We start from the raw sequence: 25,332 nt of genomic DNA on the forward strand, positions 1-25,332 counted from the left end.
TCTTATTTCTAAAATGTCTCATTTTTGGTCAAAAAATCTCATTACACTTAAAACAAGAGTCATTACCAGAAAAATAACTTGTTATTTGACAATTTTCACCTATTTCAAGTAAATTTTCACTTGAAATAAGTAGAAAAAATCTGCTAGTGGGACAAGATTTATCTTCTCATTACAAGCAAAAAAATCTTGTTCCACTGGCAGATTTTTCTACTTATTTTAAGTGAAAATCTACTTCAAACAGGTGAAAATAGTTGTTTTTTCCAGTGTTGTGTGAGTCTCGTTTCAAGTGTAATGAGATTTTTTTACTAAAATGAGACATTTTAACTAGAAATAAGACAAATATTCTTGTTAAGATTTTGAGTTTTAGCAGTGTAACTAAGGAGTGAATCCAACGTTTTTAAACATTTCAGCTGTAAGCCATGTAGCGGATGGTCATATTTACCCGTCCTCACATAGTTTCTCTGGAGGAATCAGTTCTATGATACTGCGTATTGAACTACTACATTTCTTTCCACGGAGCTCAACTTTATTGAATCCACAGAAACCCAGATATATTGGACTCTGCCCTCTTTATTTCCACCCAAAGGCTTCCAGGAATCATCTTCATCAAATATGTGCAACGCATGAGCCCTTTTGAAACAATCAACAAGCTCCTGCATCTATAAATGAGACTCAGACTGCTTTCTTGTCATTTCCTCCTCAGGTAATTCTTGACCTGAAGGGCTCAGAGTGCACGTGGTCCTACCAGACTCCCCCCTCCTCCCCAAGCACCACGGTATCCAGGAAGTCCAGCATGTGCAGGTTTGTTACCATGGCTACTGTATAGAAGGCACTTGCTCAAATGACAAAGGACTAAATGAGAAGAGAAACAAAATTATCTCAAACTACGCAGATATCGCTTGGTTGGGGTATGTTTTAAGTGAAGGAGCTCACAGTTGTTAATTTATGGCTGATTTTGTCATGTTCTGACTGTCGTGATGAAAAAGAAAGAAAAATAACTTGTTATTTGACAATTTTCACCTGTTTCAAGTAAATTTTCACCTGAAATAAGTAGAAAAATCTGCCAGTGGGACAAGATTTATCTTCTCATTACAAGCAAAATAATCTTGTTAGTTGTTAATTTATGGCTGATTTTGTCATGTTCTGGCTGTCGTAATGAATGCAACAACTGTTTTTTGTGTGGCTCAGTTGTCAGTTGAGGGCTTTTGTGCCACTTTTTAAAATTTCTTTCACTTTAAATACATGTTGCATCTCGGTCATTTTGCATCTTTTTGTAGCAACCCTATGCCTATTCGCAGTTAATTTAATCAAATTTATGGCTGTTTTGTGTCGCATTGTAGATGTGTGACATTGTCTCTTAGTTGCAACAAACTCTTTATTTCTCAAGGACATCAATAATAAAAGTAAAAGTCAAACATGACTATTGTCTGCTGCCTCCTTGTGGTTTACAAGTGCAGCTGCATCTTCTGCTCACCTGCTCAAGGGGAGCACTGGTCTACTGGAGATGAGACAGGCATTGTTCTGGCTGTGAAACAGCAAAGGACAGTTTTCTTATGGATTAATATTACAGGATAAGGAATAGATTCACAGATTCATGTTTTCTACTTTAGGTCCTTGCATTGATTTGGATTCTATCTTCACGTGAGCAGGGATTCAGATCCAGATCAGTAAAAACAAGGGTTGTAGAGCTCATTGTGGTCCAGAATGGCTCACCTCTGGTTTTGGTCACAGATGTAGAAGCCCTGGTGTTTGGCTGTTTAACATATTAAGCTAAAATAGTTCCTGAAAAAAAAATCTGAGGAATCATCATCCCATAAATAAATGATTCCTCTAATGTCAAATTAATGCTCATGAGTCAATCTCACATTTCCCGTTTCCTCCTCCTCTTTCACACAGCAGTCTGAACAGCGTGAACAGCAGCGACTCCCGCTCCAGCGGCTCCCACAGCCACTCCCCCACCTCCCACTTCCGCTTCCGCGCCTCCTCCTCCTCGTCCTCCTCCGTGCTGCCGCAGCAGCCCCCCGCCCGCCTCTCCTCCGTCTCCTCCCACGACTCTGGCTTCATCTCCCAGGACGCCTTCCAGTCCAAATCCCCGTCCCCCATGCCGCCAGAAAACCTGCAGGTAATGGCTGGTTGAGTGCGTTTCCTTATCACCTGCCCGTGAAACGCATTTTCATAGCCCCGATTTCGCCTCATTTTCAAGTTCCATTGTCTGGAAGCATGAGGTCTGCAGATGCTCCCCGGTTGCTAGGATACGGCTCATCTGCCTGTGCTTGCCGAGTCACCTCCACTGCCACATCCAGCCAGATGGCTTCCTGGGATGTGGATCCTTGGCAGATTGAAAACAGAGGGATGGAAAAGGCTGCAATTACTGTTAATATGCATGACTGAAATCACATATCATATGTATAAATATGTGATTTCAGTCATGCATATTAACAGTAATTGCAGCCTTTTCCTGTTTCCTGTCAATCTGCAAGGAGCCACATCCTTGGCAGAATATGTGTGTGTGTATATACAGGACTGTCTCAGAAAATGTGAATATTGTGTGTATTCTGTAATGCAAAAATGTCATACATTCTGGATTCATTACAAATCAACTGAAATATTGCAAGCCTTTTATTATTTTAATATTGCTGATCATGGTTTACAGCTTAAGAAAACTCAAATATCCTATATCAAAAAATTTGAATATTCTGGGAATCTTAATCTTAAACTGTAAGACATAATCAGCAATATTAAAATAATAAAAGGCTTGCAATATTTCAGTGGATTTGTAATGAATCCAAAATATATGACATTTTGACATGTTTTTTTTAATTGCATTACAGAAAATAAAGAACTATCACAATATTTTCTGAGACAGTCCTTTATTTATATATATATATATATATATATATATATATATATATATATATATATATATATGTGTATATATATATATATATATGTATATATTATATATATATATATATATATATATATATATATATATATATATATATATATATATATATATATATATACACACACATACACACAGTTGTGTGAAAAAGTGTTTGCCCCCTTCCTGATTTCTTATTTTTTTGCACGTTTGTCGCACTTAATGTTTCAGATCATCAAACAAATTTAAATATTAGACAAAGATAACACAAGTAAACACAAAATGCTGATGCAAAATGTTTTTAAATGAAGGTTTTTATTATTAAGGGGAAAGAAAAATCCAAACCTACATGGCCATGTGTGAAAAAGTGATTGCCCCCCCTCAGTTACTTATCTTTGTCTAATATTTAAATTAGTTTGATGATCTGAAACATTTAAGTGTGACAAACATGTACAAAAATAAGAAATCAGGAAAGGGGCTAGACACTTTTTCACACAACTGTGTAACACACACACACACACACACACACACACACACACATACATATATATATATATAAAAAGACAGAAATGTCCACACACACTCAAGTCAAATACTGTGTATCAGAAATCATCTTATTTTAACAGTAATGTTTTTTTTAATTCAAAAAGGATCATATTAATAGCTTTCTCATGTACTGCCCAATCATCATCATTGACATCAGCTTTTCACCGTCCGCCAAAGATGCCTTTTATTTAATTTAAAACTTCTCTGTGCTGTTGTTTTCATCCGGCATGAGATCTCCGGCTCTCCCCGAGACACACTGCTTTTTGTTGCTAACCTTTGTCGTGCTTTCTCAGCGTTTGTGTTTTTCTTCCTGTTAATCCAAACTGCTGGCTCTCACTGTGTACGTGCGCTGCATTGCTCAGTCTGTCAATGAGGAGGCCTCCTCTTCCCCCTCACCTTCCTCATCCTCACACTCTGAGCCCGGCTCTGGGGAACCACAGGTGAACAAACAAACCCAGGCGTTGGCTCGCTGGGTCAACAAACTGCTCTGTTTTGCTTTTGTCACTTCAAGCATTTGTGCTTTTATGGCAAGAACACTGCAAAAACTCAAAATCTTACCAGGAATATGTCTCTTATTTCTAGTTAAAATGTCTCATTTTTAGTCAAAAAAATGTCATTACACTTAAAACAAGAGTCTTTACCAGAAAAATAACTTGTTATTTGACAATTTTGATTTGATTTGATTTGATATATTTATTTGGTCACGTTATAGAAGTCAGTAGTCAATACAATGGTTTTTTTTTTGCATGTATATCAAACAAGGACCAAAAGGTGTGGGCTGAAGCCAAAGCTTATTTTGTTATTCTGTTATTTTGTCTGTTTCAAGTACATTTTCACTTGAAATAAGTAGAAAAATCTGCCACTGGGACAAGATTTATCTTCTTATTACAAGCAAAAAAATCTTGTTCCACTGGCAGATTTTTCTACTTATTTTAAGTGAAAATCTACTTGAAACAGGTGAAAATTGTTGTTTTTTCCAGTGATGAGTCTTGTTTTAAATGTAATGAGATTTTTTTTGACTAAAAAGGAGACATTTTAACTAGAAATAAGAGAAATAATCTTGTTAAGATTTTGAGTTTTTGCAGTGAATTATGCCAACTGCTTATTTCTAGTTAAAATGTCTAATTTTTTGTCCAAAAAAATCTCATCACACTTAAAACAAGACTCATCATTGGAAAAAACAACAATTTTCAGATTTTTCTACTTATTTCAAGTGAAAACTTACTTGAAACAGGTGGAAATTGTCAAATAAGTAATTTTTCTGGTAATGACTCGTTTTAAGTATAATGAGATTTTTTTTACTAGAAATGAGACATTTAACTAGAAATAAGACAAATATTCCTGTTAAGATTGACTTTTTGCAGTGAATTATGTCAACTGCTGTTTATTTTTTTTTTTAAACAGTGTATTTACAAAGAAAATTAAATTTGTTCATTCTACAAGTCATTAATTGAAACAAAATGTGTTTAAAGCTGCCGTAAAATCACTTAGTAAAAAAAAGGAAAGAAACAACCTCACCTGCCACACCTATACCTTTATTTTTCTCACCCGTCTTGTTTTCACATTGCCATATTTTAATTTCCCCCCCCACTTGTGTTTCTGCTCCTGCTCCATCCGCTCACCTTCAGTTGTCAAATGGCTTTGACCACCACGCTGCCCTCTGTCTGCAAGGATCAGTACTGCAGGCCCAGGACAGCCACCTCCACCCTTCATACTTCACCTACTCCTCCTCCTCCTCCAACACCACCTCTCCCATCTCCTCGCCCTCCTATCTGTCCGTCTCTCCCACGTGGCCGTGGGCCGGGCCGGGAGAGTTCCCGCCTCTCAGCCCTGCCGGGCTCGGAATGATCCCGTCGTTCAGAGTCCCATCCTGGAAGGTTTGATCCACGTTCACCTCCATGTCCTCCCCTATCCATCTTTCCTCCTTCTTTTTTTAATTTTACATGCTTTTTAATTTAAGTTTTGCAAGAGTTTCTTACTTTTTTTAATACAACTGAAATTGGAGATGCTGTCTATTGAAATCAGGTGTTGACTGTGCTTCCATTAACATCAAGTCAGGATAATAAGAGGCTAATTTTATTTAAGTATTATGCACATTCTAAATATAGTTTGGCTAAATTTTCAAAATGCAAACAAAAATCTGCATTGTTGTTTACTGGATTGTTAGACATTAGTGTTGATTCTAGTGTGTTAGAATGAATGCCTAACTAACTTTCTCTAGATCAGGGGTCTGCAACCTTTATTATAAAAAGAGACATTTTGCACCCACTTCTACGAAAAACATTTTCGGGAACCACAAGAAATAACAGATTTTAAAAGTTTTCATCTTTTATTTATTTTAGCTGTTACAACCCCTAAATATAACAGAAGTGCAGTGTGCATTTGTAGGCGTACTTTGAAATAATTTAAACTGTGAACTGTAGGCCTATTTCAGTCTATATTTGTGTAAAAGTAAAATAAAAAATACCCCACTTTAATATAAATAAAAAATTTTGCTGCAACTTAGCAGCTTTAAAACTAAATATAGAAATTAAAAAGTTATTTTAAAATTAGATGGCATCAACTCAAACTCCAAGATAACTGCCCAACAAAATAAACTAATAAAACGACTAAAAATGAATTCAGAAATATCATTTATTTATATTCTGGGTTTTTTTCAAGGCCAAAGGAGCCGCTACGATGAGGATGAAGAGCCGCAGGTTGCAGACCCCTGCTCTAGATCAATAGATGCAGGATTGTGTTATTTAATCAATAAAACATCAAAGTTGGTAATTCCAATCCAGGAAATTGAGCTGAGATCAAAACTACAGTGGTATTTTGGGGGTTGTGTCTTCGTGTACAGGACTGGGCCAAACCGGGCCCGTATGACCAGCCCTTGGTCAACACTCTGAGGAGGAGCAAAGACCGGAGGGAGCCGGCAGATCCGGGCAGCCACCAGGGGGTTGAGCTCAGCACACCCGGGGAGGAGCCGCACGGCTTCAAGGGAAACCACTACGGAACTTCCCCCAAGGTGACAAAGTTTTAGGATTTGTTTCTGTGCACATGGACCAAATCTAATCCACATTTTTTTGCTTACTTGCAGTGAAATTTCAAAACCAATTAAAGCTGCAAGCAGCGATGAACGGGCCCTCGCACGTGCAATTTTCACCAATAAAGATCAAGGACTCAAAACTAAGTCCGATGACACAACCCATGACTCTTTATGTCAAACCATTCAAAAAATATGGCAGAAAATAGGAACTATCAAATATGTACCAATCAGAAGAAGGGGCGGGGCTAATTTGCACCAATTAAGGTGAAGGAGTCAAAACTAAGTCCGATGACACCACCCACGAGTCTGTATGTCATACCATTCAAAAGTTATAGCAGAAAATACAAACTATCAAATATGGACCAATCAGATGAAGGGGGGGGTGCACTTTTTTGGCGTCTACCGTCGCCACAGTAACGCTTTTGACTGAGAAAAGTAATGCACGTCGTCGCAGGATGGAGACGCACATTTTATGTATAACACATCTGGGTGCACGTTACGGTTCGGGCCGCATTAACGGCCGAAGAAGTGGTATAAATTGAGCCAAAAATACACGATTAATTCAAAATGGTCGACTTCCTGTTCGGTTTCGGCCATGGCGCCAAGAGACTTTTCTTTAAGTTGCGACATGATACAGGTGTGTACCGATTTTCGTGCATGTACGTCAAACCGTATTGTGGGGCACGAAGTTTTCTAGGGGGCGCTGTTTAGCCATTAGGCCACCCCCATTAATGCAAACCATTAAATATCAAATTTATCGCCAGGCCTGCCTTGCGTGCAAAATTTGGTGACTTTTGGGGCACGTTTAGGGGGAAAAAAGGCCCTCCTTTCGTCAGAAGAAAAATAAAAACCAGAAAAACAACGAGGATAACATCTCCTACTGATACAATAGGGCCTTCGCACTGTCAGTGCTCGAGCCCTAACTATCCAGTGTTGACATGTCTGTGCCTGCATGTACGTCGACAGGTGGACAAGGAGACCCACGAGGAGCTGGCCCGGGTTCTGGCCCGGGGGCTCCAGCTGGACATCCACGGCTCCAGCCGGGACTCTCTGCAGGGCTCCAGCGGCTACAGCAGCCAGACCAACACGCCCTGCTGCTCCGAGGACACCATCCTGTCACAAGGTGGGACAAACGCCGCCTTCAAATTAACCCTGCAGCCCCTAATCCTGTGTGCGTAAAGACCTGGATGACCTGAAATCATTGTGGTCGACCCAGAACACCACAGAAAGGAATTTTTGGGTAACACACCTACTCTGGACGGCTTTACTCTGGCCTCTAGCACCTCTGGAAAGAATCTGGGGGTCATAAGAACTGCCTATTTACATTTATGTAATATTGCCAAAATCAGACACATCTCGTCACAGAAAGATGCTGAAAAAAATAGTACATGCATTTGTCACCTCAAGGTTGGATTATTGGAACTCCTTCTAATCAGGCTGTACTAAAAAATGCTAAAGTCTCTCCAGCTGGTTCAGAATGCCGCCACTCGTGCGCTAACAAGAACTGGGAAGAGAGACCATATCGCCCCAATATTAGCTCCTTACACTGGCTCCCTGTAAAAGCCAGAATGGAGTTTAAAGTCCTGAATGGTCCGCATCCATCCAACCTCAAATAACTCATAGTCCCCTACTATCCTGCTAGATCACTGCGTTCACAGAATGCAGGACTGTTTGTGATTCCTACAGTCTCCAAGAGCAGAATGGGAGGCAGAGCCTTCAGATTTCAGGCCCTTAACCTGGAATAATCTTCCAGTCTTGGTCCGAGAGGCGAACAAACTCTCTGCCTTTAAGAGTCGGGTTAAAACCTTTATGCTTAGAGTCAGCTAGTCTGATGTTACTTTGTTTTTTGGATGTTTTGCTGTTCTCCTGTTTCTCCGATGCTGATGTTTTCTGATGCTACATTTCATGATGTGTTATATCTAATCACTTTTATCTCTGTTGTTGTGTTGTGAAGCGTTATGAGATGACCTTTGTACGGAAGAGTATTAAGGCCAGGCAGGAGAAAAATAAAAATAATATTTTAGAGGAGGAATATTTTATTTTCATTATGCACAAAAAGTCAAAATGTCGAGATTAATGTTGAAGTACAATTTCGAGAAATTTGGACATTTTGGGGAAAAAAGTCAAAATTTGATGACGATATTGATTTGAAACACATATCACACATACAGTATGCAGTTGCATAACTTCAGAAACGTACCCTTAACGTTCCACTCCAAGGATGTAAGTTAGTTAGTTAGTTACGGCTGCTGCTGCAAAGCCGTCAGTCACTCTAACTGGATTTATGGGCCAGAGGAGACATTTCCACTTTATTCACGAAAATGTATTTAAACTTTATTCTTGAAATTTCATTGGAGTCCAGATGCGTTTTAATTAAACTCATTGGACTTGAATTAGAAAAAGGCACACACCTTTCTGTATAAGACCTTACAGCTCACGGTGCATGTCACAGCAAAATAAAGAAAAAAATTAGAAAAATTAAAAGGGGTCTGGATACTTTCAGTACCCACTGTAAATGTACCGTCATGAACACGGTCTGATCTTAAGGTACATTTTCTGGGACGTCCATTCCTAGTAAATATTGGAAATTGTCTTTAAATACCTTCCACTTGTCAATGTTTAAAACCCATCATTAGTCATCTGAGGCTACAACTACGGAAGAGTGTTAGGGCAGGAGAAAAATAAAAAATATTTTAGAGGAGGAAGTTTTTTTTTTCATTATGCATTTCAACTGGAAAGCGTCTAGAGACAACTTTGTTGTCTTAGACGCTATATAAATAAAATTGAATTCAAGAAAAATGTCGAAATGTTGAGAAAAAAGTTGAAATGTCGAAAAAAGTCGAAATATTGAGATTAATGTCTAAGTACAATTTCGAGAAATAAAGTCGAAATATTGAGAATAATGTTGAAGTACAATTTCAAGAAAAAAGTTGAAATGTATTTCAACTTTATTCTCCAAATTTCGACTTTATTCACGAAATTTTGACTTTATACACGAAATTTCGACTTCATTCTTGAAATTGTATTTCAACATTAATCTCGACATTTCGACTTTTTTCTCAAAGTGCAACATAAAAAAAAATCTTCCCCACTCAAATATTTTTTCTAATGCGTGGCCCTAATACTCTTCCGTACCTTTGTTATGATTTGACGCTATACCAGGGGTCGGCAACCCGCGGCTCTTTGGCGGCTCCCTAGTGGCTCCCTGGAGCTTTTTCAAAAATGTTTGACCGTTTTTTTTTCTTTTTTTTCCTTTCCTTTTTTTCTCTTTTTTTTCTTTTTTCCTTTCCTTTTTAATCTTGACATTTCAACTTTTTTCTCGAAATTTTGACTTTTTTCTCGTCATTTTGACTTTTTTTCTCAACATTTCGACTTTTTTCTCGAGATTGTACTTCAACATTAATCTCAACATTTCGGCTTTTTTCGTGACATTAAGACTTTTTTTCTGACATTTTGACTTTTTTTCTCAACATTTAAACTTTTTTCTCGACATTTCGACTTTCTTCTCAACATTTAAACTTTTTTCTTTTCGACTTTTTTCACAACATTTCAACTTTTTTCTTGACATTTTGACTTTTTTTTCTCAACATTTAAACTTTTTTCTCAACATTTCGACTTTTTTTCTCGAAGTGCATAATGAAAAAAAAAAGTCTTCCCCCAGTTATAACTATTATAGATATATGCAGAATGTGTTATCTTCATTCTAAGGCTTATACAAGACTTTTCATTTTTTGCAGCTCCAGACATATTTGTTTTTTGTGTTTTTGGTCCAATATGGCTCTTTCAATATTTTGGGTTGCCGACCCCTGCGCTATACAAATGAATTGAATTGCATGTGTTGACCAGTGCTTTAAACTTTTCTCTGTCTCCCTGTCGTCAGACTGTGTCCACTACTCAGATATGGAGGGCGAGCAGCAAACTTCAGACTTTGACAAGTCCTCCACCATCCCGAAGAACAGCGACGTCAGCCACTCTTACCGCCGCATGTTCCAATCCAAGCGCCCTGCGTCCACCGGCGGCCTGCCCTCCAACGCCTCGTCCATCAACACCCCAGGGGTCGCCACCATTCGACGAACTCCGTCCTCCAAACCGAACCTTCGGCGGCCGTCCGGAGGCCTGAACCTGGGCCCCATCCCCATCAAGCCCCCCATGATCCCGGTCAAGACGCCCACCGTGCCCGATCACCCCGGTTTCCTGATGAGGGCGGCGTCGGAGGGGAGCACCACCCCGCGCAGCCCCATGAGCCCCACGACCAGCCCTCTGTCGCCGGGCAACGGAGGCCCGTTGTCACCCAAGTCCGTGACCCGGGATAGCCGGGATAGCCGGGAGAGCCGGTATCTGGACGAGGGGTCGGATCCTCCCACCCCGCCGCCGCAGCCCGGCGGCCGGCCGGCGGAGTGGGAGCGCCAGCCGCTCCCCGAGCTCCTGGAGGAGTTGGAGTACGGCGACGTGGAGGACTTTCTGGTGGCCATACGGCGAGGAGTCAAGCTCAAGAGGACGACCACAAACGACCGATCAGCACCGAGTATTCATTAATTCTGCCAGGGGGGGTTTGTATGACTTGACCCCATTCTGTGTCCGTAATCGAATTGTCTTTTTTGGACACAAAATGGTTGCTAGTACACGCAAATCAGAGCCGCGACCTGAAGAAGTGAGTGCCAAAATAGATGGAAGTTGCCCAGAGACTGTGGATCGGTCTTAGACTCCCAATTTTAGCAGTGCCAAATTTTATTTAAAAGATAAAAAATCTCTGCACCTTAAGTATTTGGGGGAAAAAAAAGAAAATACAATCCAGATGATAGTTATAAGTATGAGTTTGGAACGATCAAAAGTGGCTTGTGGTGTCCGTGCTAACTAATACGAAGGGCGTTCTCACCTAAAAGGAGAGAGGAAACATTTGCCCGGATTTTTTTTACATATTGAAGAAGTGCACAATAAAATATCCACACAGATTGAGAATCCTTCCAACAATGTCTTTTTTTTTTTTAAGTTAAAAAAGTGCATTGCGAGCTCATCACTCGCAGATCCGAGACCTTTTCCTCAGGGCAACTTCACGAAAACCGAGTGGGTCGGCTGAAATCAGCTTCATAGAAGAGAAAACAATGACCACGACGAGTAAAAGGTAGCAAGAATCTCTGAGATAACGAACAGAAAGGAGCGACGGAGTATTTTCATTTTTCAAAAAGCTCAAATCATTATTTGTATGTATGTATTTAGTTTATATGACTATATTTATGCTACATAAGCTGCTGTGACAGGTAACAGTAGCTGCTCGCTGTTTCAGATTGTCCTGATATATAAAGTGTAGGTTTTAGCCTCTAAAATTAAATCTTTCAGCAAATAAAGCCCAGCAGAAGACAAAAGATCAAACCTACACTGCAAAAACTCAAAATCCAGTGGAACAAGATTTTTTTGCTTGTAAAGAGAAGATAAATCTTCCCACTGGCAGATTTTTCTACTTATTTCAAGTGAAAATTTACTTAAAACAGGTGAAAATTGTCAAATAAGTTATTTTTTCTGGTAATGACTCTTGTTTTAAGTGTAATGAGATTTTTTGACTAAAAATGAGACATTTTAACTAGAAATAAGACAAATATTCCTGGTAAGATTTTGAGTTTTTGCAGTGTACTGTGCAACACAAGTCATGTCAATGATTCTGTAAACTAGAAATCAAACTCATTTAATATTCATTTTTCTTTTTTGGAAGCACTTTGACTGTTTCAAAATCAAAACTGCACTAATGATATAATTCTATATAAAACCAATAGCACCAATAGAAGCTGTGGCTGCAGTTTTCCTGGTCCTGCCTGTCTGTAGTAGATGGATTTAAGTGGGTGTGTGTGTGTGTGTTGGTTTGTTGTAGTGAAACCTACGCGCTGAATTAGCTGGCACTGATGTAAACAGTTGTGGACATTAATTTAGTGAAGCTGCTACCGAGTCGGTGCGTCCGTAACCCGCAGTTTTAGAACAAAATACGATGTAAAGATCTGATGTGTGTGATATCATTTGGTCGTACGAGGAGCTAGAAGGCGTCCCGTGATGACGTCGCACTCCAGGATGCAGCGCAGCAGAGTTAGAAAACGCGCAGCAGAGTTAGAAACATTCTGCAGAGTTAGAAACATTCTGCAGAGTTAGAAACATTCTGCAGAGTTAGAAACATTCTGCAGAGTTTGAAACGCCCGCAGGGAGCCGGGGCTGCTTTTATAGGTGGAAACACGACCGGTGTTCTGCCAATTTCTGCTACCTGCCGACAAAATGCTACTTTGTGGTTCTGCGCATGCGCACAGTCGATTTTCAAAGTTTGATTGCCACGCTAAATTGATAATATGGGATGTTGAGTATTTGATCCTTCAAAAATACACTACCCATGACATGAATTGCATTACACTTTGTGAACATTATACGATAAAGAGAAAAAAAAAACAATTCTATCGCTTTATTTGATATTCATTCAGTCATTCGCCTTTATTTAACAATGGCAGGTCATTAAGAACACGTTCTTATTTACAATCACGGCCTGGCAAGCGACAAGGACCACTTGGGGGGAAAGGGAAGTGGTTTAGGGAGTAAAACAGTAAAATTGTAGCTCTACAAAGGTAGAAAACCATTAGGTAGCATTTTTTGGCAAAGCAGCAGAAATTGGCAGAACACCGGCCCACTGACTGGATCACCTGTTGAATAAAACTCTAGAGACGTGAGAGACGGTCACATGTCCCGACACGGGGGATCAGGACTGATCCGTATGAAAGCTTGTGGCTTACATCCCTATCATTCAAATTACTTTGTAGTGCGTTTTTTTCTTATTATTATTAAATAAGCTACACCGTCATATCAAATATATACATTGTACAGAGACGTTGAAGGATTTTTATATCCCAAAATTCTGCTTTAAAGTGTAGCTACGCACCTGGAAAAATAGGCAGTAACACAAAATGAGGAAAATAAGGGTCCAAAGTTAAAATCTTCTGGTAAATATCAAAGTAAACTACTGTGTCCACAAAACTGAGACGTGAATGGCTTGAATGGACTTCATTTAACCGCTAAAGCTTTTCTGTTTTGTTTTTGTCCCTTTTCTCTTCATTACCAGTCAGTTCCTGAATGTATCATTTGAAATATTAAATATTCAACTCATCTTTTCTTCCCCTCTTTGCTTGGAAATACTGAGTCATTCTATAATTAGGGGTACATGTCATGTCCATGGGCTGTATTTATCAATTTTACTAAATATTCACTTAAAGCAATGATCAACTTTATATCAGGGCACATTTCTCTTTCATTTAATACAAAAAAGTCAACAAATTCCATCATTTATTTTTCAAAAAATGCTTATTCTATACTGGATTTTGTTGTTTTTGTGCTGTCCGATTTGCTAAATGTCAGGTTTTGCTCTTCAGATTAACACTAAAATACATTTTTTTGTATTTAATTTCCATAATTATTTGTTCAAAATAATCATTAAAATATTAGAAAGGTGTTTTAAAAACTATTTGGTTCATGCATGTACATTAAATCATCCACTTTGTGTGTGTCCGAGAAATCTCTGTCAACTGTGTTACCCATTGAAAAAACCCCTATAAATCAGCAATGGTTTGCTCCAAAGTCACATGTCCAAAATTATATGATGTCCCTTCCTTCAGGGAGGGAGATTTGAAGACAGTGTGGTAAATTTCTACTCCTCCTCTTCAATATTTCATCAATATTATTGTGTGTACATAGAGTGGGTTAATTGATCGTCAACTGTGTTATCAACATGTTCTTGTGAACTTGCTTTACATGTTATTTTTACAAAAATACAGAGAAACTGTATAAAAACATGAGTTGATCAAGGCCATGTAGTGACAGGTCCAAGGTCTGCAGTTAGCACAAAATGCACTAAAATGGCCGAAATGTCAACTGTGTTACCCACCAACTGTAACACTGTAACACTGTAACTGTAATTAGAGTTTAAGCTTGGCAATTATCGAATTTAGCACATTTAGGGTGTATATTATGGAAGCAACTAGATTTTTTATCAAAAAAGAAAACTGATTTTGTCACTTTTGGTTGATATGAAATGTACCCCTAATTATAGAATGACTCTACTATTAAAACTCATCAACACAATAAACCAGAGGTTCTGAAAACACGCGTTTCAGATCTCTGCTTTGGCTCACGTTTGCGTTGCCCGATTGAACTTTGTTTTGTCAGTGAGACGACGGGGAAGCGCGTGAGCGAAGTAAACTGATCCGTGAAGGATGAAACACACGAGGCTGATTCAGTGACACAGTCGAAATCAAACGAACAAACACGAACTGCCGCACGTTAACTGCTACAACTATACAGAACTGTAACTGTATTACTTCGTCATGTTTAAGAACCCAATGGGTTCATCCAGTTTGTATTAGTGAGTAATAGCTACAAGTACACGATTCTTCCGTACAACCCAATAGAACTGTCCATGTTGCATTTCCACATGGGTTTATTTATTCTTTTCAATGTTGCGTTTTTGATTTTGTAATTTCCAGATTCCTCTCTGTACTGTTTAACAATATAAAACCTATTAGCACATTTATTTAATATGCATGTAACTTTCTTTTTCCCAAGGAAAAAAAAAAAAAAAACAACAAAAAATCTGTAATGTTCTGCTTTCTTTCTTTCACCTGTAACACTTTTCCTGAGTTTTGTCGACTAAGCGAGAAGAAGCGCGTTTTTTAGGTCATGTAATCTGCTTTTCCTTTGGGGGGGGGTTGGGGGTCGTAGACGGCTCCTGTTCTTTGTGACAGCAGTTTGACGCCGTGTATGATGACTGAAGCCTGTCTGTTTTTCTATATCCGTCTTGGCTTTCCACTGCAGGTTTACGACACCGTCGTGTAGCTGATGCGAGAACGAGCAGATGAAGCTGAATGTTTGGACCTGCCGTGATTCTGTAACCGCGTGTTTTCACTCAAACTCCCGCGCCGAGGATTAGACAAGTGGGCATGAGGGTGTTTCTGTAAAAAACACAAATAAAAATCAGGTCGTTTTGGGATGAGGCTGGTCAGAAACGTTGTAGAAGATATCTGCTGGATCGAGACCCACTTGTCCACTGCTCGGTGCGTCTGGAAGCCATTTCTGTCCCTGAGCTGTTAGTAAAAGCTGCTGTCACTGTCTCCTTACCCTTTAACCTTTCATTTGAGACAAGTTGCCAATTTTTTAAAGTATATGCTAAACAATGACTTTGATTTTTGTACTGTAAGCTATTCCTACTTCAGGTACTTCTCTATTATGGTTTCCTGTGTCCATTTTCCAGATAAATGCTCCTAATTTGTCTGAAATTTCTCTCTTGTTGCTGCCACTTTCTCTCAATATAAATGTCAGATTTGGAGAAATAACTCAGAATGATTCTCTTTTCTTTTCAAAATGACCAGTGCATTACTGTGTTAAAGTGTTAGAAAGCCGTGGGCATGTCCCTCAGTGACCAATACACTACAGAAGGAAAGTAAATATAATCAAAGGGCCTGATTTACTAAAGGTTTGCGTGTGTTAAAACGTGTGCAAACTTGACAGCACCCGCAAACCAAAGTGCCAGTTGATCTACTAACAGCGTGCAAAGACGACTGCGTCTCTCAAATGCGCAAAATAGCACACACGCAATTCAGTTAGTACTTTTGTCCTGATGAATAATCAATATGGGGCGTACCCGCCAGAAATCCTAAATACTGGGAGGGGAAGATGCAAATTGCTCCATTTACCACGCGCAATGAGATTTACCAAGCCTGAAAGTAATTGCGCGTATTGTGATTGCGTTTGTATTTAATACGTTCGAAAGGAAGGTGCTAATCTGCTGCTGCTGTTATTGTGGCAAGGAGGCGACATCCAAAATCAAATACGCAGAGAGAGAGTATTTATTCTGCTGCATGCTATTTTAAAAATGGTTGCACAAGTTTTATTAAAGGCCACTTTTTCTTTAGTTCTTCGCCTTATATCTTGCCACCTTCTCTTATTGTGCCCCCCTCCACTCGTCCACAAGCAGGCCAAGCCTTTGTGCCAAACTTTGTATTTTATTGATTACTTATCTTATTGAACGTGAAATCATCCTTCGTAAATTACATTTAATTAAAACCCGTGCTTATTAATCACAAAACACAGGTTAAACATCATGACCAAATCCGCTCCGACCCGCTGTGTCAGGATCAGCGCAGACAGACTGCAGCTTCGCCTGAATTATGGGTCTGCGTTAAATCGACGGCGTAGGGTCGTTTTTTGTGTTATAATAAAAAACGAATAACAACATAACCAGTCACATTTTCATGTTTTGGTTTTTGATTGGCAATTGAAAATGGAAAGAACGAATGATACACGGATACATCCAGACTCTCCATGGCGCAAAGTTTGCGCTCGCAAACCTTAAGACACGCAACACCTCATTTAAATACTGCAGTTTGCACCTGTTATCAATTGCGCACGCAATCTTAGTTGATCACCCGCAAAACACACAACAACAGCACGTGCAAACTTTTTCAGTGCACACGCAATTTAGTACTCTTTATTTAGGATCTTAGTAAATCGGGCCCAAAGTGTACACTTGTAGCTTCATTATACAAGGTTGCTAAAGAATAAGACATTTACATATTACAGCCATTTTCAGGGGCTACATATTTGGACTATTGAGTGAAAAGAATCTCAGGGATCGAGCTTGCATTTGGCCACTGTTTGACCGGAGCTGCCGATAAAAAACCCAACAAGATCAATGCAAGAGAGGGGGAGGCCTTCAACAGGCTGGAAATACAACGGCCTAGAAAAGAGAGAAAACTGTTGGTGGCAAAATCAACAGTTTGGTACAAGAAGACGGTCGTAAACTCAAAATCAAAACTCAGGAAAGCAAGAAAACCCTTCAAAACGTCAATAGAAGCCAAGACTATGAAGAAGGCAGCGATGCCTTCACAAACGTAAATACAAAGCCTTTGTAACAAGTTGCATTCAAGAACAGGGAAGCACAATTACACTTAGCCGGAAAAACAGCTAATAAGACAAATGACACCAAGATAAACTTGTATCAGAGTGACGGCAGGAGAAGGAAATGAAGGGCATGTGTCAAACACGGCGGAGGCAGTGTTATGGTAGGGGCATGTGGCGAACGCTTACTGGTGTTTGATCACTTGACTGGTGACAGAAGGAGCCAGATTCATTCTGGGGCGTACAGGGAACGTTCCTTCACACTCGGACAAATACTACAACACTGATCACATCACAGCTAATGACCCCAAACAGACTGCGAAGGATAATAGAGGCTTTTAGATGAAAAAGAAATAGAAACTTCCTCAGTGGGTAAAGTCAGCGGCTTAATCTCAACCCAAAAGAGCAGCTTTTAATGAACCGAGGACGAAATCGGAGGTGAAGGTCTGGTAGAACATCTCCAGGCTCCAGGGAGGAAACTCGGATATTGAGTAAAGGATTTTCATCCATGTAATCAAAATAAGTAAGTAAGTAAGTAAGTAAGTAAGTAAGTAAGTAAATAAATAAATAAATAAATAAATATATATATATATACACATATACACACACAAACACAAATATTTACTTTGTATAAATACCTTCGAGGCCCGAATACTTTGTTAAATTGCTGTAATAAACATGAGTCAAAGTTTAGTGAAACCTTTTAAATTCTTGTTGAATGTCACCACTTTAACCACATCAGCTTTATCTGAAATTCATTAGTGATGGAGGCAAAATGGTTTTAAACACAATCTGTAAGTCCAGATACTTGTTGACCTAACTGTACTTATGTACAGCAAAAAAAGGAAAAAAAACAATCATTTAAAATAAATTATCAGGACTGAGGGGCAGTTTGAACCAGGGAACTACCGGATAAATGATATATCTTACAGCCTTTTCCCAGATGAGCTCTTATAACACAAAGAACTTGGCTAAGAAAATGCTCAACACTTTTAAAACAGTTTTTTTTTATCTGAGTATTTAAAATGCCCTTGTGACCTTAAAAGGTTGAGATTCAGCAGCTCTGTTCAATCACTGCCTCGTCCCCGGGTTCATCAGCGATCAATAAAACCAACAATCAGTACAACATCACCAGTAAACACTCTCATATTTATTATCTCATTATTAGTAGCACACAATTTTGGAAAACGTATACTCACTGTACGTATAGACAGAGTTTAGAGTACAAACGTGTTTCAGCGGCAAAGCGACATTTCCCAGTCTGTCCACTAGATGGCAGCAAAACTGCACCATTTTACCGACAGTAAAACGATGGCAAACTGTTGTTCACATGCTTCAGAACAGTTCTGTTTTCATTTCAGAGACTATTAATCAAAATATCATTAGTGGAGAACACCACCCATAAAAAAACAAACACAAAAAAAATCAAACTTGATGCAAAACGATACAAGTTGAGATTGTTCGATAACAAAACCGCCGACTATCTACCACATGATTCAAACAGATGGTAAACTGCCTGCAATTCTTTGCAACATACATTTCTCCAGTTAATTTCCCATCTATGATTTTAGAGTTAATCTGAAAGCAAATTTAAATCTCTTCTGCAACTGAGACGCCCACCCCACCTCACATGTGACATTCAGCTCCGAGGGAGCGCAGTAGCGGGACATTCTGGTTTTTTCTAGGAGACATCAGGATTTACGTTTCTGTGATCAAGTGACTATCAAAAAAAAAAAAGAAAACTGTTTACAGATCAGCCAGCAACAAAATACCTCCTGCTTGCCGCCCAAATTCAGACACTAAAATTAGATTGTAGAAAGCAAATGAATGAAGAGAGAGATGTTGGACGCAACGGCAGTTAAAAATGTCACCCAGCAGGTTTGGTGATGGAGTGAGTGTGTTATAGAAAGATAAAGGACAGGGTGAGGAAAGAGAGACAGAACAGTGTCTTAGTGTTTCAGACTGGACCATCTGGACCTTCGTTCGTGTTTGACAGAAAAAAAAAAACCCAAAAAAACCCAGATGGTGAGATTAAAGACACCAATGTGAATGATGAAAATGAGTTAAAGATGGAAAAGGTGGTGAAAAAGTGCAAAAAAGAAAGAAAAGCACCGATACAAAACAAGGCAGATGACCAAAAGAAATCAACTTCGACTCCAAATGAGGCGCGCCGCCACTGAACACTTCCTTTATCCTTACATAATCATGACACGCAAAACATCTGAGGGCCCTTAAACATCCAGCAAAAACAAGCCAATGAGACGAAAAACAGAACAAAAAAAAAAAAAAAAACAGATTGCACAGCTCCATGAGTTCTTCATGCAAAACAGAAACATCATCCTGGAGGTAGCAGATGGCACTGATGTTTGTGGAAGTCTGAAGATGCAGGAGACGGAGTTTTCACTCCGTCACTCAAGTAAAATAGAGTCTAATAAATAGTGTTTTAGAGATAAAGTCTTCAAACTGATAAAGTGTCTACTACTTTCTTGTATTTACATGCTGCAGCAGTCTCAGTGTCTACTGATTGTGTTTCTGCAGTCACCAGTCTTTTTTTTTCCTAAGTTGTTGGTTGGAAAGTGCAACTGGCTGCAGGATTAGTTAGAGAGGAAGGATGCTTCTCCACCTGGAAGCTACGTAGGCAGCGTTCGCGTGAGACATTTGTGCTTTTTTGATTCCTGAGAATCGTCGGACTGCAACAACTTTGATTCTGCGAGTCGGGAGCCGAGGCATAAACGGGGGAAAGCAGCTCAAAACGTCTGCTTGAAAACAGATCAGCCGGCAGAATGCAGCAATAAATACTGAAACGGGGGAAGGAGTTATTCCTGAGAATAATCTCCCCTCAGTCTGTGCCAGCATTAGTGCTTTCATTTTTATCATCTTAGATTGGCATTCGTCACTGCGTAGGACTCACCAGGATCAGTTTCCTTCTGTTAAGTGAGACCAGACGGCAAATTAAACAAAAAGTGAAGCTCTGAAGAACGTGATCAGTTGCCAAGATGGGGACTTATAGTCTAATAATAGTCTAATATTAGTATAATATAGTCTCCCCACCCTGCATCACCTCTCCGTCTCAACGGTGCTGAAAACTCAGCGATCCCCTCCAGCGGCTCAGAGAATCTAATTAGCAGCACTAACAAAGATCTGCCGACGGGCTTGTGGTGCCGATCCAAAATACTGATGGAGTGCTTTGAGTCAAATAGGTTGATGCTTGTCCAGAGAATCTGACACTTTTTAAGGATTCTCTTTGTTTTTTTCTGTGAAGAGAAGTGAATTCCGGCCGTTTTGAGAGCCGGGACGTCAAGCTGCTCAGAAAACCTCTTTGCCTATTTTAGGAAAATCAGCGCCGCCCAAGGCAGAACTCACAACTCTGGAAACTAAACTTTTTTAAATAACAATTCCCGATTGAAAACAAAGGCAAATTCACCGACAGCTTTTTGCAAGACACTAAGAGAACTTCCTCAATCGATCCTATAGAAAGATTATTTGTCTGGAAACCCTTGATCCTGTGCTTCTAGATCCCAACTTCACATGTCCAGTTATTTTGGGAACATGCACCACATCACAAACTGTTTTGTTAGTTTGGGACCAGCTGACTCATCAGTGAGTGAGCTGCAAAAACTCAAAATCTTACCAGGAATATTTGTCTTATTTCTAGTTAAAATGTCTCATTTTTAGTAAAAAAAATCTCATTACACTTAAAACAAGTCTGGAAAGTCATTTCCAGAAAAATAACTGGTTATTTGACAATTTTCACCTGTTTCAAGTAAATTTTCACTTGAAATAAGTAGAAAAAAAATAAGAAAAAAGATTTATCTTCTCATTACAAGGAAAGAAATCTTGTTCCACTGGGAGATTTTTCTACTTATTTTAAGTGAAAATCTACCTGAAACAGGTGAAACTTGTTGTTTTTTCCAGTGATGAGTTTTGTTTTAAGTGTAATGAGATTTTTTTGACTAAAAATGAGACATTTTAACTAGAAATAAGACAAATATTCTTGTTAAGATTTAGAGTTTTTGCAGTGAGTTAGTTAAACTGGTGACTCCTCTACGCTACATATCAAAGCCTAACAGTCACATCTCCACGCTACACCCAGAGAGAAGCATATGACTTCCTTTTTGGTAACAGGTTTCATAAAAATGAGATTTGTGAAAGTCAAAGTCACCACCTGAAGAGAATCTGGGGACGGTTGTTTCTTAATCTTCCTTTAAGCACCAGCTAACGGGCTGACGGAGTAATCTTACAGGACTGAGACGACAACGCTCACGTCCACAAACGCTCGTCTCTTTTCGGTTTCTATTCAAAAGTTTGACCTGTTGAAGCGACGGATTGATTTAAAAAAAAAAGAATGGGACGACTTTGAAAATAAAGCAATCATAATACAGTCTCCTTTTGGCTTCAAACTCACAAACTGCCTCTAAAAGGTTTACAGGGAACGCCGTGTGAGCGGCGTGACGGGGCAACGTCCGACTGCAAATACCTTCTACTGAATAAGAACAGAAACAACAAGCAGCAGAATCCAGTTTGAGACGAGGCGGCCGGTTAGGAGGAGTCTGATACCGCGTCGCTGCGCGACTTGGCTTCTTTCTCTTTATCTTTGTCTTTGTCGTCATCGAGGAAGAACAGCGGAAACATCCCCAGGATGCAGCCGATGGACACGCCGATGGCTTTGCCCTGCAGACGGAGGAGAAAACACGATTCAGTTTCAGAGTTTCAGTCCTACGTACGATCACAAGACTCCTGGTTTTGTTCATTCAGATGTTAGCAGGAAAGTTTTAGAAGAACAGAACTTTACTGCTGAATGTTTCTTTACTCGGGCGAACCGCACAAGTCACTCTTTCTGAAGGCGTTATCTCCAGAAACACTTGATAGGATCTTATGCTTTTTTAAAGGACAAGAGTGGAGGAGACAATGATTTTGCTGACTTTCTGTTCTTTGCTGCCTATAGATCTGATGCCGCTCCCATTCCAGCAGCACACTCCTCCTCCTGCACCACACCAGCCGGTTTTATTTATTTATTTACTTCCATCTTCAAAGCTTCACAGTTTCTCATCCTCCAGCATTTTTAAGTGAATTTGCTCACGTAACTGTTGCTAGAAATATAAGACGTTATAAAAAGAGCATGCAATCCACCAAGTGGTTCTGCAACAGTTTCTGGCTTTCCACTGAGGAGCCGTCCTGCATATGTGGGAAGAAGAGGGGAATGAGAAATCTCACCATGTGAGAGCTGACTTTGGTCTGCCACATATCCACCTGCTGGGGCGTCAGATCTGGACCCTGCATCCCCAGTCTGGACGCCAGAGCCTCCACGTAACCTGCAAGACTGCCCACATCCATGCTGGTTAGTTTATTCAAATCTGTGTTGGCTTTAAGCATTTCAGAACACAAAAACATTTCCTGCATGCTTGGAAAGAACTGTAGCCCCATTAGAATGTCCTTATAGTGCAGGGGTCAGCAACCCGTGGCTCCAGAGCCGCATGCGGCTCTTTAGCGCCGCCCTAGTGGCTCCTGGAGCTTTTTCAAAAATGTTTGACCTTTTTTTTCCTTTTTCTCTTGTTTTTTTTTCCTGTTTTTTTTTCCTGTTTTTTTCTATTTTTTCAATTTTTTTCTCTTTTTTCCTTTTTTTCTCTTTTTTTCTTCCTTTTTCCTTTCCTTTTTAATCTCGATATTTCAACTTTTTTCTCGAAAATTTGACTTTTTTCTCGACATTTCGACTTTTGTCTCAAGATTGTACTTCAACGTTAATCTTGACATTTCAACTTTTTTCTCAAAATTTCGACTTTTTTCTCGAAATTTTGACTTTTTTCTCAACATTTCGACTTTTTTCTCAACATTTCGACTTTTTTCTCAAAGTGCATAATGAAAAAAAAAAATCTTCCCCCCAGTTATAACTAATATAGATACATGTACCATGTGTTGTATTCATTCTAAGGCTTATACAAGACTTTTCATTTTTTGCGGCTCCAGACATATTTGTTTTTTGTGTTTTTGGTCCAATATGGCTTTATCAACATTTTGGGTTGCCGACCCCTGGTATAGTGCTTTTGAAATGAAATAAAAAAAGAAAGAAGCAGATCACGTCCACTTCGGAGCTGCAGATTAAAGGACAGTAAGAGTTTTGCAGATACGAAAATTAAGTAGTTGCATTTTTTCTCGCAATTGTTTTGTTTTTTTGTGTGTCATTAGCAACATTTCATTACTTCACTCGGTGTCAAAAAGGAGTGCGTACTTGAGCAGAGTTGAGGGCTGGGACCTGCAGCCAGCTGTCCGTTAAAAAACAGAAGCACAACTGACAAACTTTCAGATCTAAACGTATCAAACCAAACAAAGATCTCAGCCCTTTTAATGTTTTTGTGGGGTTAAAGGTATAAATCTAGAGTCTAATAATAAGTAAATTCTGGTTCCTGAACCGTCTTTGGATCTCTGAATCAGGTATGTGGTTTCAGGGATCCATCAGAACTTGGTCTGGCTTTTATGTAGCATCACATTTTATAGTTTTATTCTGTTTAACATTTTTTTAGAGGTATTTGTTTTATTTATTTATCTATTTCTTGTAATGTTTTTATTATTATTATATTTTATTGTTGTGGACCGATTATTTTTTCGCCTTAATTCTTGAACTTTTATCATTATTTCATTTTAATTAACTATATTGTGTGTCAGTGTGCATTGGTCTCCCAGTTCTTATTTTTGTTTTTATTATGCTTATTTTTCAGTCAAAATGTTAATCACTTTGTATTTCATGTACCTGGATGAAAAGTGCTATACAAATAAAATGTTATTGATTGATTGAGAACTTAAGGGAGCGTAGTCTGAATCTAGTTTCATGTGAGGATTTCCATTGTCGTGCATGTTCTAACCGTACTGTAACAATGAAACTCAAAAATCCATACTTAATCATACAGAATAGACCTCTTCTTCCAGAAAAAGAAGAAGAACAAAGAAAACAAATACAGAAATGTTCCAAGCAAGCATGGAAAATGGAATTACACGGTTCATTTTCAGCTTAAAAACATCAAATGTTATTCGAGCCAAAGAAAAAAAAAAAGACAAAAAAGAAAAGAGCGAAAGTTCAGTTCATTAATTTAGAAATGCAGCAAACATGAGCTATTCTAGCCGGCACCAAAGTTGAGTCGACACGTCAAGACTCGGAACAAACCTGAGCCTCGGGAGACGTTTTGAAAGGCTGCTTACCCGAGACCTGCCAGATCTGAGACCAGGTTCCCCAGAGCTGCCGCTGCAGAAACACACACACAGAGAGAGAAAAAGAGGGGAACACTTTGATTTCTGCTGTTCTCTGGTGAGAAAGAAACACCCTCAAAATGATGTGAGGGAAAAATAATAAATCTTCATATCTAACGATGGAGTCTGCAGAGTTTCAAAGTCAATCATCCAAATAATTCATAGCACTTTTTAAATCTTTATTTTGGGGTGGAATTGTGTGACTCCACATGAATAAGAACACATGAATGATGAATCTTTTTTTCCTCTTTGCACTGCAAAAACTCAAAATTTGTCTTATTTCTAGTTAAAATGTCTCATTTTTAGTAAAAAAAAATCTCATTACACTTAAAACAATACTCATCACTGGAAAAAACAACAATTTCCACCTGTTTCAAGTAGATTTTCACTTAAAATAAGTAGAAAAATCTGCCAGTGGAACAATAATAGCAGTGACCAAAACACCTGCAGAAATACTGCAGGAATGACATAGCAGCAGTTAAATGCAGCCTTCTGTAAGCTTTAAATATCCACTGGGCTTACATCAAATACATCAAAACACAAAAATAAAAAACACTTTTATGAACTTATCAATATGACTCTGTCCTTCACAGGATAAGTAAAATAGATGACTGCAAAAACTCAAAATCTTAACAAGAATATTTGTCTTATTTTTAGTTGAAATGTCTAATTTTAGTAAAAAAAAATCTCATTACACTTAAAACAAGACTCATCGCTG

At 39.0% G+C, this 25,332-nt stretch overlaps 2 protein-coding genes across 2 annotated transcripts in view; one reads left to right on the forward strand and one right to left on the reverse strand.

The window, feature by feature from the left end:
• LOC133460843 (protein MTSS 1-like) overlaps positions 1 to 15,823 on the forward strand; it is a 145,361-nt gene extending 129,538 nt beyond the window's left edge. The window contains exons 16-21 of the mRNA XM_061741606.1: positions 704 to 801; positions 1,897 to 2,122; positions 5,059 to 5,307; positions 6,273 to 6,440; positions 7,428 to 7,584; positions 10,342 to 15,823. Coding sequence (XP_061597590.1) covers positions 704 to 801; positions 1,897 to 2,122; positions 5,059 to 5,307; positions 6,273 to 6,440; positions 7,428 to 7,584; positions 10,342 to 10,997 — 1,554 coding nt within the window. The 3' untranslated portion in view covers positions 10,998 to 15,823. The remainder of the gene's footprint in view (positions 1 to 703; positions 802 to 1,896; positions 2,123 to 5,058; positions 5,308 to 6,272; positions 6,441 to 7,427; positions 7,585 to 10,341) is intronic.
• A 2,644-nt stretch (positions 15,824 to 18,467) lies between these two features.
• Positions 18,468 to 25,332, reverse strand: part of tmem65 (transmembrane protein 65) — a 50,043-nt gene continuing 43,178 nt past the window's right edge. Inside the window, exons 5-7 of the mRNA XM_061741446.1 lie at positions 24,567 to 24,609; positions 22,590 to 22,695; positions 18,468 to 22,046 (exon numbers count right to left, since the gene is read on the reverse strand). Of these exons, the coding sequence (XP_061597430.1) occupies positions 21,915 to 22,046; positions 22,590 to 22,695; positions 24,567 to 24,609 (281 nt within the window). The 3' untranslated portion in view covers positions 18,468 to 21,914. The remainder of the gene's footprint in view (positions 22,047 to 22,589; positions 22,696 to 24,566; positions 24,610 to 25,332) is intronic.

The sequence above is a fragment of the Cololabis saira genome, chromosome 15, assembly GCF_033807715.1.
Source record: "Cololabis saira isolate AMF1-May2022 chromosome 15, fColSai1.1, whole genome shotgun sequence".
NCBI lineage: Eukaryota > Metazoa > Chordata > Actinopteri > Beloniformes > Belonidae > Cololabis > Cololabis saira.